The sequence below is a fragment of the Branchiostoma lanceolatum genome, chromosome 11 (genome assembly GCF_035083965.1).
Source record: "Branchiostoma lanceolatum isolate klBraLanc5 chromosome 11, klBraLanc5.hap2, whole genome shotgun sequence".
NCBI classification, from domain to species: Eukaryota; Metazoa; Chordata; class Leptocardii; order Amphioxiformes; family Branchiostomatidae; genus Branchiostoma; species Branchiostoma lanceolatum.
The window spans coordinates 12,125,023-12,138,886 of record NC_089732.1 but is presented as its reverse complement, the minus strand read 5'-3'; the positions used below and the strand labels follow the sequence as shown (position 1 = coordinate 12,138,886).

Genomic DNA, 13,864 nt, shown 5'->3' with positions numbered 1-13,864 from the left:
TAATTTCTTTTCCCGACACAGTTCCGCATTGCACGACCAATGATGAACCCCCAGGCTTTATTGGCTATTGAAGGGAACCCGTCTGATACCATATTTGGAGTGGAAGAATGGGTCAGAACTGACGTCCCGACGAGGAGATGTAACCCGGATGTGGATGACATAGATATCGACGGCAGCGTTCTGATGACCGACAGCGAGGGACATGTCAACGTTCCGCAGCGCCAATTGGCGACAAGCGGATACAACAGGGAACTGCACTCCATCTTGGAGGAAAGCAGTAGACGTCCGAGCTACACTTCTACAGAAGAGTCGGCTCAAAGTCAGACTCTTAACATGCAATTCCTTAAAGAAGACACGACATCAGAAACAGATGGTTTCGAAACGGATGCGTCAACGATCACAGACGCCAGCGACTCGACTGTGACGAGGACCGAGTCCGTGACATCTTTAGACAGTGACGCGCCACAAAGGCTGCCGCAAAATCTTCATCTTATGCTGTCTCTGAACAAACGATACAGGAAGGAAACTAATATCCGATACAATCAATTCTAAGCGTTACGAATTATGGTTTATTGGTCAGAAAGTACCCGCGCAATGGCAGCCAGTGCTGAATTGCTGCAGGGTTTACAATCATATAATACAGAACAGATTTGCACTTTGTGGAACTGTCGTAAGGGTCTGGGCGGCTGCCATTCGGCGCTAGCTGGTGACCTCAATTCGACCTTCCCCAACCAAAGTCAGGTACCCATTCACACCTTTGTGGAGTGAGGAAAGTCGTGTAAAGTGCCTTTCCCAAGGGCACAGTATCGGGGCATATCGGGGTTTCGAACCCGGGACCTCTCGGTTCTGGGCGAAACACTCTACCGATTGCGCCACACGACGCCACAATCGATAGACACTTGCTTTATGTTTTTCAGGCTACGTACAATAATACTATTTCAGAATAAGTCAGGCGTAGAAGTCAGTTGACTGTATACCTTGTCATTGTATAATGCGGGGAACCTTAAAAAATATATTTGCAAAACTGGTCAAGAACTGTACTGAATTATCGTATTCTATTTTCATATATTTTCTCAGAATATGAATGACATAATAAAAAAGATGAATAAGATATATCTTAATACTGTTTTAACTTAATGAAAAAAGCCGATATTGACAAGAGAAGAAATAAAACAAAGAACAGCGTACTGGTTCACAACACCGGGAAAATTCCAATAGCTCTTTGTTATTAGATACTAGAAAAAGTTATATTTATTACTAACTTACTTGCTTATGCGTACTTATGTTAACGGCAGTGTATATTTGATAATTGACAATAACCATGCATATTTAAGCAATGATGTGTAATGTCAGAATATTGTATGTGTCTATTATATTCGATGTTGTAATATTGTTTCTTGTCTTCGATTTTGTATGACTATATATTGGAAAAAAACAAAATATTTTTAAAAACTGCATAACTTTTGATTAAAGAATTATATTGAACTACTGTATATATTTATGTACAAATCATCTGGATATGATGCTTGTAACAAATTGCACAAAGTTCCTATTAAACAATCATAATGATAAACATGAGTTTACAATGTGTGGTTTATATTACGAAGATTGATTGATGATAAATATGCTAGAACTTTCCCGGGTATAATTCCGTCATCATTCTTTGATACTTTTGATTTTATATATTCGGGTACTGATAAGTTTACATTTTGTAACGTTGTATTTTTTCAGAATATTGTATAGCATTGGAATAAGCTATGTATAGTATAGTATAGTATCTACTTCCAACGCTATATGTTTAATCGCAAACCATTTTGATACCGTATGTTTCAGAAATTACACTTGTCAGTGTTTTTTTTTTCAATCAGACAATTGATACAGGGATGGCAATGACTACATTAATGAGTTAGTTTTAAAGGGTCTTCTTCAGATACGCTACAAAGTTTTCCATAGCAGTACCTCCTAAGTCATAAACTTCAAAATGGTTTAAGAGGCCGTGAAAGCCTCGTTCGTAATTATCATATTCGACTTTAACCCCAGCCTTCTCGAGCCTTTTTCCGTACATTACACCATCGTCCTTCAAAACGTCGTACTCACACGTCAACACGTACGTCGGTGGGAGACCTTTAAGATCGGCGTCACCTGCCATTAACGGGGCAAAACGTGGATCCAAAATGGTCTCGATGTTAGGAATTTCAGGAAATTTGATATCTTCCTTCCTAACGATGGCTTTGGACTTCATCTCGTTGTCCACGTACCCGGAATACTGAGATTTCTTTAACTGGTCACTTGTGTGTTGGTTGGCTTTGAACGATTCTTTATACGACTGGTCGTTATTTAGATACCACAACCAACATGCCACCATTAGATCTTTACTCAAAGTACTCAAATGACCATGGTCTACAAAGGAAGGCGTGTTGAAGTCGATGGCTTGAAGCGCTGGATAGATAAGTGCCTGTGTCTTTAACTTAGGAAGACCCTTTTCTTTAGCGAGTGCTTGAGTGACGGCTGCGGCCAGGTTGCCCCCTGCACTGTCCCCGCTGATGCCGATACGTTTGGAATCAACGTTGTACTTTTCTGCGTTCTTCAGGAAAAACTTTGTGGCAGCAACGCTGTCGTCAAAGGCCGCCGGAAACTTGTGCTCAGGGGCAAGTCTGTACCTGTAAAATGATATGAAAGATATTTCTTTTAGACGCTGAACAGGACTATTTCGTGTGGGGAAGCAAGGAGGCCATCTATACAAGAGCAATTAGTACCAGCCTTGACTCAACAGAGACGGCGGGCGGTACGAACTTCCTGGTACTTTTGACCAAGTGACGACGTCATATGTTCTTACGGCCAGGTGATCTAACTTCTAGGTCTCTTTAATACTGAAGAAGATTGCAGTAAAAAAAGTCAAAAATTCAAAACTTTCTGTTTTGGTACAAAGCTTCAGCCCTATGTCGCATCAGCCCTAAATGTTGACTTTTTGAACTATATGGCGCTATCAAACTAGCGCTAAATACACATTTCAATAAAGAATTAAGATTCATGATTAATGATTAATGTAATGAAACAAACTTGTGCATCTTTAATATGAAACGCAGAAAACTCATAGATTAAAAAGCAAAATCAAAAACATATTCTGAAACATACCACCACAATACTGATCATTCAAAATTCACTTCAACTCGTATTATAGTGTAATGAAAACATAAAAACGAACGAACGAACAAACAAGGAAAAATTTAGTTGAGAAATCACGGACGGAAATCTTAGAATACATGTACTTGCAAAGCTAATCTTAATTACAAAATCGGCTCCGCTCCTGAGGCTTCGCCAAAAAGAACCCCAAGGTACTTACTCCACTGACACAACGACAACTCCTAGTTGTTTAGCGAGATGGGCCGTCAGCTGATCGTAGGTATCTGTAAATAACAACAGGATTAAAGGAAAAACTTTCTTTAAACGAACCAAATTGTCAATGTTGAAATATACGTAACAGCATCAGTGAAAAAAGAAGTTATGAAACAGTAAGAAAGAATTGACAAGTAAAGTAAATAAAGTATAGCCATAGATGCGTTCCCAAACGCAAGGCATTGTCATCTATCAAAGAATGCATATAAACGGTGAAAAATTATATTTATTTATATTTGCCAAATCATGCCTGAGGTTTAGTTGCAAGGGAACACACAAGATTGACTCACATATAAAAAGAAAAAAAAAACTGGGTATAACTAGTCTATAGAACTATTGATGTTTCTACTGATAATCAATGCTTGGAGATTAGGTCTTACCGACACTCATAAGAAACCAGCCCCCTCCGTGGATGTAGACTAGGCCAGGCCGTCTGCTGCCACTCTGTCCCGCCGACTCTGGTTCGTACACACGGACTCTGACCCCGTCAAACGTGGTGTCCGTGCACCTCAGTCCTTCTCTGTAGTCGCCTTTTAGTTTACGGGCTGCGTTTAACATCCCATCGGTCATGTAACGAAAATTCTGAGGCTCAGTACCTATACCGATAAACTCACCGAATTTAGCCTGAAAAAATGAAAACAAAATGTTTTCAATTTGAATGTAAACATTACAGTAAATCTGTCAAACCCTATGCTATACTGACTAATACGACAACAGTTTTTTCGTAGTCATTTTTTATCTGGAATTTAACATAAAAACTGCAATGCACTGAAAGTTTCATATGGTAGATTTACAGGTCTCATAAACAAAATTTAGTTGACTTATGTAACGGTGCGACCACATTCTTTGTAGGCCATCATATGATTTTGATGTAGAATTTTCAAGCAGTCTGTGGCAGAACCAACCGCCGGAAATCTTATGATCAAAGACATTCTTTCTGGTAGCAATTAAGACAGCTAAATTTTTTACGACATATGCACGACTAACCCAGGAATGCCCTCAAATTGCGATCGCACGACAGACGAATGTGACCTATCTTCCCAGCAGGCCCGATATGCTCTGTTCATTACCTCCCATAGCGGCCCTGCAATTTCCAACCTGTGAACTCGCTTCTGGCGACGTCCGAGGGTTGGCTTAAGCTCATCTAGAGCAAAAGCGCAAAGGACGCTGGGATGCTATTAACCAATCAGGTTTCGTCTTACATCGCTATTTTGGGTTCAGAGCAAAAATAACGGATGTTTGTGCCAAATAAGGCTAGCTCATTAATTATTCAGGAGCAACTGTCAATAACGTCGCCAGAAGTGAGTTCAAAGCCTGGAAATTGTAGGGCCGCTATGAGAGGTAATGAACAGAGCATATCGGGTCTGCTGGGGGGGGGGGGGGATGATGTGACCGGGCACAGTTATTACCATGTTGCGAACTGTCCGAGACAATATTCCCAGTGCTGCATAGAATCTTGGCTGTTCGATGTCGTGCGGAACTGGTTCTTGACAGTAGTACGCAAGGACAGTCGCAGCCGCAACAAAAGCCAGAGCCGCCTTTATCACCATCGTTCTATCTAGGTGGGCAAAGTACAACTATCAACGCTTACATAAAAAGAAAATCTATTCTTTTTCAAAAGAAGGGGCGTCCAGACCTGCAATACAAGCTGTTGCCTGGGCCCAGTTATTCGGCACCAGGTCTAGTACATCCTAAGGAAATTCGCACCCCCTCCTAAAAAAAAAGAATCCACGCAGACAAAATCAACGGGTGAGCTCAGTTGGCCAGGCGGGGATAGAAGCATACAGTGCCGAAGAAAACCAGCCTGCAGCCCGGGGATAGAATGGTGACCAAGTTAGGGACGCCCGACAACGATGCTTACTCAAATCATTACCTCCACTTAAAAATAAACTATGCAGTTACATTTGGAGTCGCAGGGCAAGAATTAAAATTCACTGACTTACTGACTTGAGTTCCAGGTCCGTTCGGTCTTCTTCACTAATTTTTTTTTCTCTGGCCACGATGACCTTTGGACAACAGATTTGTCACGCCCCCTTTCTGGACATGCAGAAGACAATGTGTATTTACTAATCAATTACCTATTTCTCATTCTTAATGTTTGTCAAACGTAGAAACATGTAATACCAGCCAGCATGCAATTTCAAATGTCATCATGACAAAAGAAAAAGTCACGAGACCTTGCCATAGCAGTGATGACACGCCTACCGTGCAATCTCAAAGAGAGGCAGACAATTGCCCTCATTTTATTTTATTTTACTGCGCCATCATAGCAGGTGTAACGGCACAGGGACGAGCGCTTGTTTGCCACTGGCCTAGGTGCGACTTGTGCTTGTTTTAAGGTATGTAAATAATTAATTCTTTCGTTCTGTCAATGAAAATTCATGGCATTATGTTCTTTATTTCACCTTAATTTCTATTCCTATATCTAACAGCAGACGATATTGAAAACATATTGAGTAACATGATATCATAGCAGTGAGAAAACAGCCACCCCTAATCCGCGCGAGAGAATCTTCTTGTTTTCCTGCCTTATCACAGGTGTCACTGCGCAGCAGAAGGATCTCTATCAGGCCTAGCTGCACTTTTGTTTTGTTAATAAAGGTATGTGCTGATTTTAGACTTTCGTCAACAAGAAATCAGTATACCTAGTGTCAAACTTGCCTTGGCGACAACCTTTTCATGCCCACCACCTGGCCACGACGCTCGCTATTCCTGCCTCCCGAACATTTTACCCTTGGCACAAACGTTAAGCGGCCTGCCCATATGCGACCACCTGACCAAAGCGGCCGCGACCGACACAAATCGTGTGTGTGTGCTTGTGTTTCCGGATTTTGGAGTCAGCATAACTCAAGAACCTCTGGATGGATTTCGATGATATTTGGTATATTGGCATAGGCGCTGGGAAGCAAAGGTTAAGGCTGATTTTATTTTATTTTTTGATCTCTAGGAGACCAGTAGAAGGCATCTGCAGACTTAAAGACATAAACAGTGTAAAGAAGAGACGGAGGCAACTCGTCTTCACAGCTTCAAGATCACCTTCATGTACAGGAATAGACTTGTCAATGGTTAGACAAAGCACTTGGTATTTTAATTGAACTGTAAACAATATCATATCATTCTGTTTTACGGTAGCTGGTACAGACATATGTTGATCAATTTAGCGTGATGGTGGAGTGTTGAACTGATACGTGGACACCGTTGAAAGATATTTAAATTTTTAGATGTTTCTTGTGGCGCAAACTTTCACATTCGTCTCTAACTCTGACATTCTTATCTGCGGAGATAAAGTAAAAGAGTTCGGCCGCGTGGCGCGTTGGATACACCCGATCCCTCGATCTCGGAAGTTAAGCAACGCGCGGTCCGGGCAGTGCTTGGATGGGAGACCAACCAAGGACGTCCGGATTGCTGTAGCCTCACGAAGCTTTCCACGAAATCGTCTTCCGGGAGGGACGTAAAACGGGGGTCCCGTGCTCGAGGAGGTGCCTCGAACACGTTAAACAGCCTCATTACCCTACACATTGGGTACCTGCCTGTGGCACTGGCTGCAAATACACCTGATATTAGTTCTATCCTAACTCTAAAAATGAATTAAAAAAAACTTCATAACATCACAATGAGATCATGATGGACAGTGGCTAGACGATATCAACATAAACCTAACTCAGAACTAGGGTGACCTGCGGTTCGACTGTGTTGTGAGTCTTGGGCCAACTAGTATTCGAGATCTGACGTCACAAAGGTCAAAGGTCGTTGGACATCGCCAGAATTACATCACCACGCCGCGAATTTCAAATGTTGTAAAATCACTAATTTATGATGGACTAGTGTAAAACAAGTAAGAACGGGTCTTAGTAGTATATTTAACATACTGCGGTATGCTTTACGAAATTAAGTTTAGTGTGCCTTTAATAACTTAATAACAGAACATGTTATTCAGGGATAGATGTACTTTAGTTTATCAGACAGCGATGATAGTCATTCTGGTTTCGGTCCTCACATTTCTGAACGTACAACATACTTGCGAAGGATCGGCATTTTCACCACTGCGATCTAAAAGATGTAACTGGCACAACAATGCTTTTCGTTGGCCACCTAATTCTAGATTCAAACAGGTCTATTGTGAAAACAAAGGTTTCACGAATGTTCCCAGACAACTGCCTTCAGATCTCACGGGGCTTCATCTTCCTGGTAACGCCCTGACTAAATTTCCCTGCATGGCCCTACCCTATTTAACTGTCATTAACCTAAGAAACAACTCGATAACTTACTTTCCATGGAAATGTTTGAAGAACATGCCCAAGCTATTCATGTTGGATTTGTCACATAATCAGCTCTCCTGTGTCAACCTCTATCCGGTGAAGTTTTCCCTGCCCAACTTGAAGAAGGTTGACGTTTCCTACAATAACATCAAAACATTTTCTATGTGCGATCTTGGGTTGGACGCTCCTGTACAAAATCAATTAAATGTAGCTAATTATGTACTTATCATAGCGGGTAACCCTTTCCACTGTGACTGTAACATAAGTTGGATCATTGAAATGGCGATACGTGCGGAAAGATGCCGAACTTATAAAAGCAGCTGGCAGTGCGTAGATATCATTATGAGAAATCATATTGCACGCGCCACATTGCAAAGCGAGTTTCGCTGTAAAACACCACCTAAAGTAAAGAACGTAGAGTTCCACTTGTTGAATGAACATATATCAGGATGTTCTGCAGTTGTGACAGGCGAAAATAGTTCAATTTACAGTAAGCCCTGTGACCCTAACAGTTCCTGCCTCACAGAACGTCATGTTGTTCCCTCTGACGTCATCACTTCGCCCTTGTTGCCACTAGCAACCAGTGGTTGGAGTCACGGGGAAACATTTAAAAACGTCACCAATGGCACCTTGGCAACGAGAACCTTTAATCAGGTCACAGTTTTAAAAGAGACTCGGGAGACGTCATCTTCTCAAACCGTTGCCATGGTATCAGCCTGGGCTGTAGCTGGTTCAGTAGTTGGAGTGATAGCTGTCCTTTGTGGTGTGGCATTAGCTGTGTATTTTACATTGGGTAGAAAACAACCTAATAACACAACTGCGCATGCCCCGTTAGGTCACGTGAACAACATGGCGGCTGGCCATGTTGTAAGCAACGTTTTTTATCATCAGGCTACAACCAGTCATGATACTAGTACCCTGGCAGATGATCAGGAAAGCTGTACAAGTGGTCTGGAAACAGACTCGGATTCTTGCATGTACGAAACTATACCTGACGCAATTGAACCGTATGCAAGGTCGCCTTACGTTTTTGATGTACCCCAATACCATATTGGAGAAGTTGAAACGGCAGGTAGAACCAGTCCTAAGAAAGAAGTCAGTACTTTAACTGGTCTAGACGCACAAACTTGTGATCGTACCGACTGCAATGGGGAAGTTTCCGATGACGACACGGTTGGCAATCAGGTGCAAAAGTCAGATACAGAGGTCAGCATTAATGAGGTTAAACCTTACACGATTGAACCGTATGCGAGGTCGCCTTATGTTTTTGATGTACCCCAATATCATCTCGGGGAAGTTGAAACGGCAGAAAAAACAAGTCGTCAGGAAACAGATGATCCCAACATTCTAACCGTCGAAGGTACACAGGACTGCGAACAGTTATGCCACAATGGTGACGTTTCCGATGAAAAGGAAATTGATGATATTAAGCAATGGTTTAAAGAAATTATGACCTCTGGTATTTGAAGTGTGTTAACTTTCTGGCTTAAACGTAAAACAATTGGAAAAGTTTTAGGATTTCGAAGGTAACCATTGCTGAAAATCTGTAAAATTCTGGATTTTCCGATAGTTCCCCGTGACGTCAATAGTAATTAAGGTCAAGTCCATGTCTTGAAAGTAAGCCGGGAATGATAAGACAGGTGGAAATTTCATCATTATTGACACTGCAAACCCCCACATTAAGCCTCTATTAAAACTTTTCTGTTTATTAGAGAAAGTATTTTCCAAAAACAACATGATATAAATCTGGTAACGCTGAGAGACTGCCATGCTGTGAGACTCAGGCGTTTTGTAGATATGTTGAATATTGAATGATAAAAGAAAACGAAAAATATGATTATTCATCAGTACAGTCACAGTTGACTAGAAACAGAATACTGTATGTTCATATCTATCAGATTTTGACAAATATCAGGGGTTGAGAACTGTAAGCATGAACTTTATGTATACGTGTTACTGGTATTGGTTGTAGATTTCTCTTAATCGATGCATGTTTATGATGATTTATGCCATTTAAGAGCAAGCTAAATGGGCTTTCCGTATGTTACCATATTCATCTCACATGAAGATGTAGAGATCACAAATAATTGTGTAAAATTGTGATGGAAATATTATATTCTATTTTGTTTTAGCAAGCATTAATATCAGCTATCTGTTGTCAATAATCTAATAAGACCTCTCCAGAGGGGTTGCCAGTCGTTTTATGTATGCTACGTTAGTTTGGTATGATTTCCAAAGTATCAGTGTTAATTCTGACTCTGTATTGGTGATTGTATAATGTTGAATGGGTCTATTGGCTATTCTTAATAATATGATTAGTAGTCTAGCTTCGTACGCACAATGTTTATGTCCAAATTGTCGAGGGCTGAGCACTGCATATGAACAAGCTCTGTTTGACATTTGGCGTCTGATGCATTTTTTTTCAGCAAGTGCTGCTTGGGAATGGTTTGCGAATGAATTTATTTATTTATTAATCTTAAGGGTGGTCCCTTCAGTTAACATTGTAACTGATTTCCAAGGGAGCCCTTACATTATATGACAAATCATAACAAATCAGGATACAAAAGGATAACTTAACATAAACTTAATGAGTAATCAATTCACAATCATATAACACATAAGCTATGGAAAGAAAAATTAATATATCATCAAATATAACTTAGCTCGAGAGTCGGGGAAGCCCCCCCCCCCCCCTCATGTACATGTTCTATAGAACAATCGAAAATACTGCTAACGTTTCCATCTTGAAATTAGCCACAAAGAATAAGCTAACAGGAAGAAACAACCCAAAACCCGTGCACATTTTATTAGGAACGCCAGTATGATATAAATAGAGTTTCAAATTTGTACAAAGATTGACTCAATGTTACACTTAATTGAAGTTACTGAGAATCCTAAACTTGAGAGGACATTAAACGTTTGCTTCTCAATCGGAAATACCGCCCATATTTGAGACATATGGCGTGAATAGCTAAGCTTATTATACTCAGAATCGCCATGGTGGAAAGCATCGTTGTCATAACAACGACGATTCCATCCGCCATACTTGCAGGTAAGGGCTTCCCGTGCCTTGATTGGCTGATCTGTGAATCACGTGATTGCACATCGGCGCCATGTTGGTGTCCACCCAGCTGGCTTCTCTGTTCCCTTTCCACCAAGCGAATGTCATCGTCGTCCAATAACAATGAATGTGGGCTCTTTCTCTTGGCTAAGATTTCCTTGAAAATGTTTCTGAAAATTTGCTGGTTGTCTGGATTTTCCACAAGCGAGGGTGACTTGTCACCCAAGTTCTCCGGCAAGTTGTCGCCAACGGCAAAGACGGGAAGTAATGCCATTAGAAGAACGCATGGTGGTATCTTCATCCTAGAATTTCGGCCCTCAGATTCAAAGCACTTCTCCTGGAGTCACACTTGTCACACTGCACTTTGTGTTCCTTCCTAAATAATGAGTTTCATTCACCAAATTAATACTTGTCGCAGAGGGTACCGAAACATTGATACAAAGAGCAATCTCAATAGGATACTACAATCAAGATACTTCAAATATCACGAAACAAATTCAGAGGACGTTAAACAAGATATAAAAGCATCCTAGCAGGTAACGTTGACATTTTACATAATCTATTTTCTGGTAGGTAAGTTTTCCTTACCTTGATAAGGTCCTTTGGTGTCCTCCAGTAAAACCATGTTGGCTATGACATATCTTAGAATATTCTTTATATTCAGTTTAGCTATTTAATTTTGTTTGTATGTGACATTGTAGCCATGCGAACATCATACCGTTAGCAGTCTTTTCGATTGTTCTATGGAACACGGAATGCATCTTCCTCGCTTTTGGCAATGTAATAACTATATTCGTGAAATCGTGTGGTTCAAAGGTAGTTCATTCATTTTTTTTCCAAACATACCTTGTCCAGAGTTGTCTATTAAGAACTTTCTTGTTTAAATTCACAGTAATAGCGTTGCAAATGAGATCAGTTCACAATAATGTTCTTGACCTACAACAAAATTATGAACTGTCAAAAATTATGGAAATTGTATTGTAACGTTACTACCAATATAGTAGTACATTTATTCTTGGCCGAAATCTCTTTACATGGAGTATGCATGGGGGAATGAATAATCTAGTTGGTCCCTGTTTTGTATGCAATAGGGAAATGTTTTTTTCCTTTGATATTTCACTCCATGCCATAGGTTGTGGAAAGGAGATTATAACTACCAGACCTTACTGAGAACCTGAGTGTCATCCCCCCCTCCAAAGAAAATAAAGATAGATAGATAACATTGGCGGCCACGGAGAAAATGACTGAGAAGCATGTGCACTGCACGAAATGGCCTCGGATCCTGACGTATCCTGACGTGACCCGGAACCTAAGATCCGGAAGAATCCGAACGGATCCGGGGCCGTATATTTCTCGGCAGGCTAATGGGCATCCAAATATTGGGACTCAAGGTACCACTTGCATATTTTAGTTGTGTAAGTACGTACTTACACAAGTTGTGTAAGTGGTACCTTGAGTCCCTATATTTGTATGCGCATTAGCCTGCCGGGCCTCGGATCCTGACGTATCCTGACGTGATCCGGAACCTAAGATCGGAAAAAATCCGAACGGATCCGGGGCCGTATATTTCTCGGCACTCACACAACTCAAATATGCAAGTGGTGCCTTGGGTCCCAATATTCGGATGCCCATTAGCCTGCCGAGAAATATACGGCTCCGGATCCGTTCGGATTCTTCCGGATCTCAGGTTCCGGATCACGTCAGGATACGTCAGGATCCGAGGCCATTTCGTGCAGTGGTGACTGCGCAATGTCAGTAATAGCCAACTTATCTATATCTGATCTTAATTCACAAGCGCGCTATCATAATCACTACTGCTTTCCATTCGTCTCATACAACATCGGTGCTGTCCTTAGTGCTGAAATGAAGGCTGAAGTAAATAAACAGATGAAAGAAATGACTTGTAACCCAAGAACGACGAGCCAAGGAGTGGCAAAGACGAGTGCAAAAGATGTTTTACCTAATTCACACTTCTCTAGAGGGATAAACATAACAACAATATCACTGGTACCATGACAGATGCCGCGCCTTGAAATGTACAGCCCCCTGCTCTAGAGTTTGTATCTCTAAGAAATTCTATCGTCTAACCACAAAGTTCCAAACGCCGACTTTATACAATAAATGGGACGTGGCACTGCTACAATCTGCACGCACAAATGAATACCTACATGCAGGACCTGTATCCGAAATAAAAACCTACAATTTCTTCAGCTTGCATTAAGGTCTTGTCGCTCTTCTTCTAAGGAAAGCGTGGATATCAAAGATAAGTATTTTCGGAAGTCTCATCAAAGTCTCCCATTCGCTGTCACTATGGGAGAGGCATGATTATTTCCAAAGGTTCAAGATTCTTCTCCACGAACACTTTGTTCAGGTATATCCACGCATGATGTTATCAACAATTTGGACGATGACTGGTACATTAACGTTACAATATATTTATGGACATTATTTGTATCTATATACTGTAATTATTGTTTCTTTCACTGTAACTTTATGTTCACTGTTTTCAATGTCACCCCTGTACCGTGAACTTATCATCACCGTGAAAAACCTGTTGTAGTATTTATGATTCCTTCACATATCCATTCCGTGAAGTTAAAGTTCACTGAAAATGTCCATTTTCCTTACACCGTGGAATTTTGCTACCGTGAAGATAAAGTGAATTATATAGTCCATTTGTATTTTGCATTGGTTGAACCGTTGAACATCGTACAATTATCTGGTTGATGTCATTGTGGGTAGTAATTAAAAAGGCTTTTGTTGGCTGTTACGCTGCAGCAGCGTTTTCTTGATTTTGAAAATAAGTTCCAGTAAGGTAATTCTATCATCTATGCCTTGGGGACGGCGGTGTGGATTATTGCGCATGCACTCGACCTTACTCTTTGCTCAAATCGATTAGCCCTCCTGTGAGAAATTAAAGTTAACTTTATTCTGTTACCCTTAAGGATCTCAAACCATCATGTACCCGCTTGTGTGCGGTTTAATCCTGCTAAAACTGACCGATTCAATAATAACAGAGAAAGTTTATGTCAACAAAATGCGTAAATGTTAAAGAAACTACTAGTACCAGGCTTCCCCCACTGAGAATAGAATTACGTAGTTTGCCATGTGTTTCAAGTATTACACAAAGACAGTAGTTCACTGACAG

At 40.8% G+C, this 13,864-nt stretch overlaps 1 protein-coding gene across 1 annotated transcript; it reads right to left on the bottom strand.

Moving 5' to 3' along the window:
• Positions 1-1,780: 1,780 nt before the first annotated feature.
• On the bottom strand, positions 1,781-11,341 carry LOC136445218 (arylacetamide deacetylase-like). Its single transcript, XM_066443085.1, has 5 exons — positions 11,305-11,341; positions 4,806-4,954; positions 3,777-4,020; positions 3,344-3,407; positions 1,781-2,660 (listed from the first exon to the last, which is right to left on the bottom strand). Exons 1-5 carry the CDS (start codon positions 11,339-11,341, stop codon positions 1,913-1,915), a joined length of 1,242 nt encoding a protein of 413 aa, XP_066299182.1. The 3' UTR covers positions 1,781-1,912.
• Positions 11,342-13,864: the final 2,523 nt, after the last annotated feature.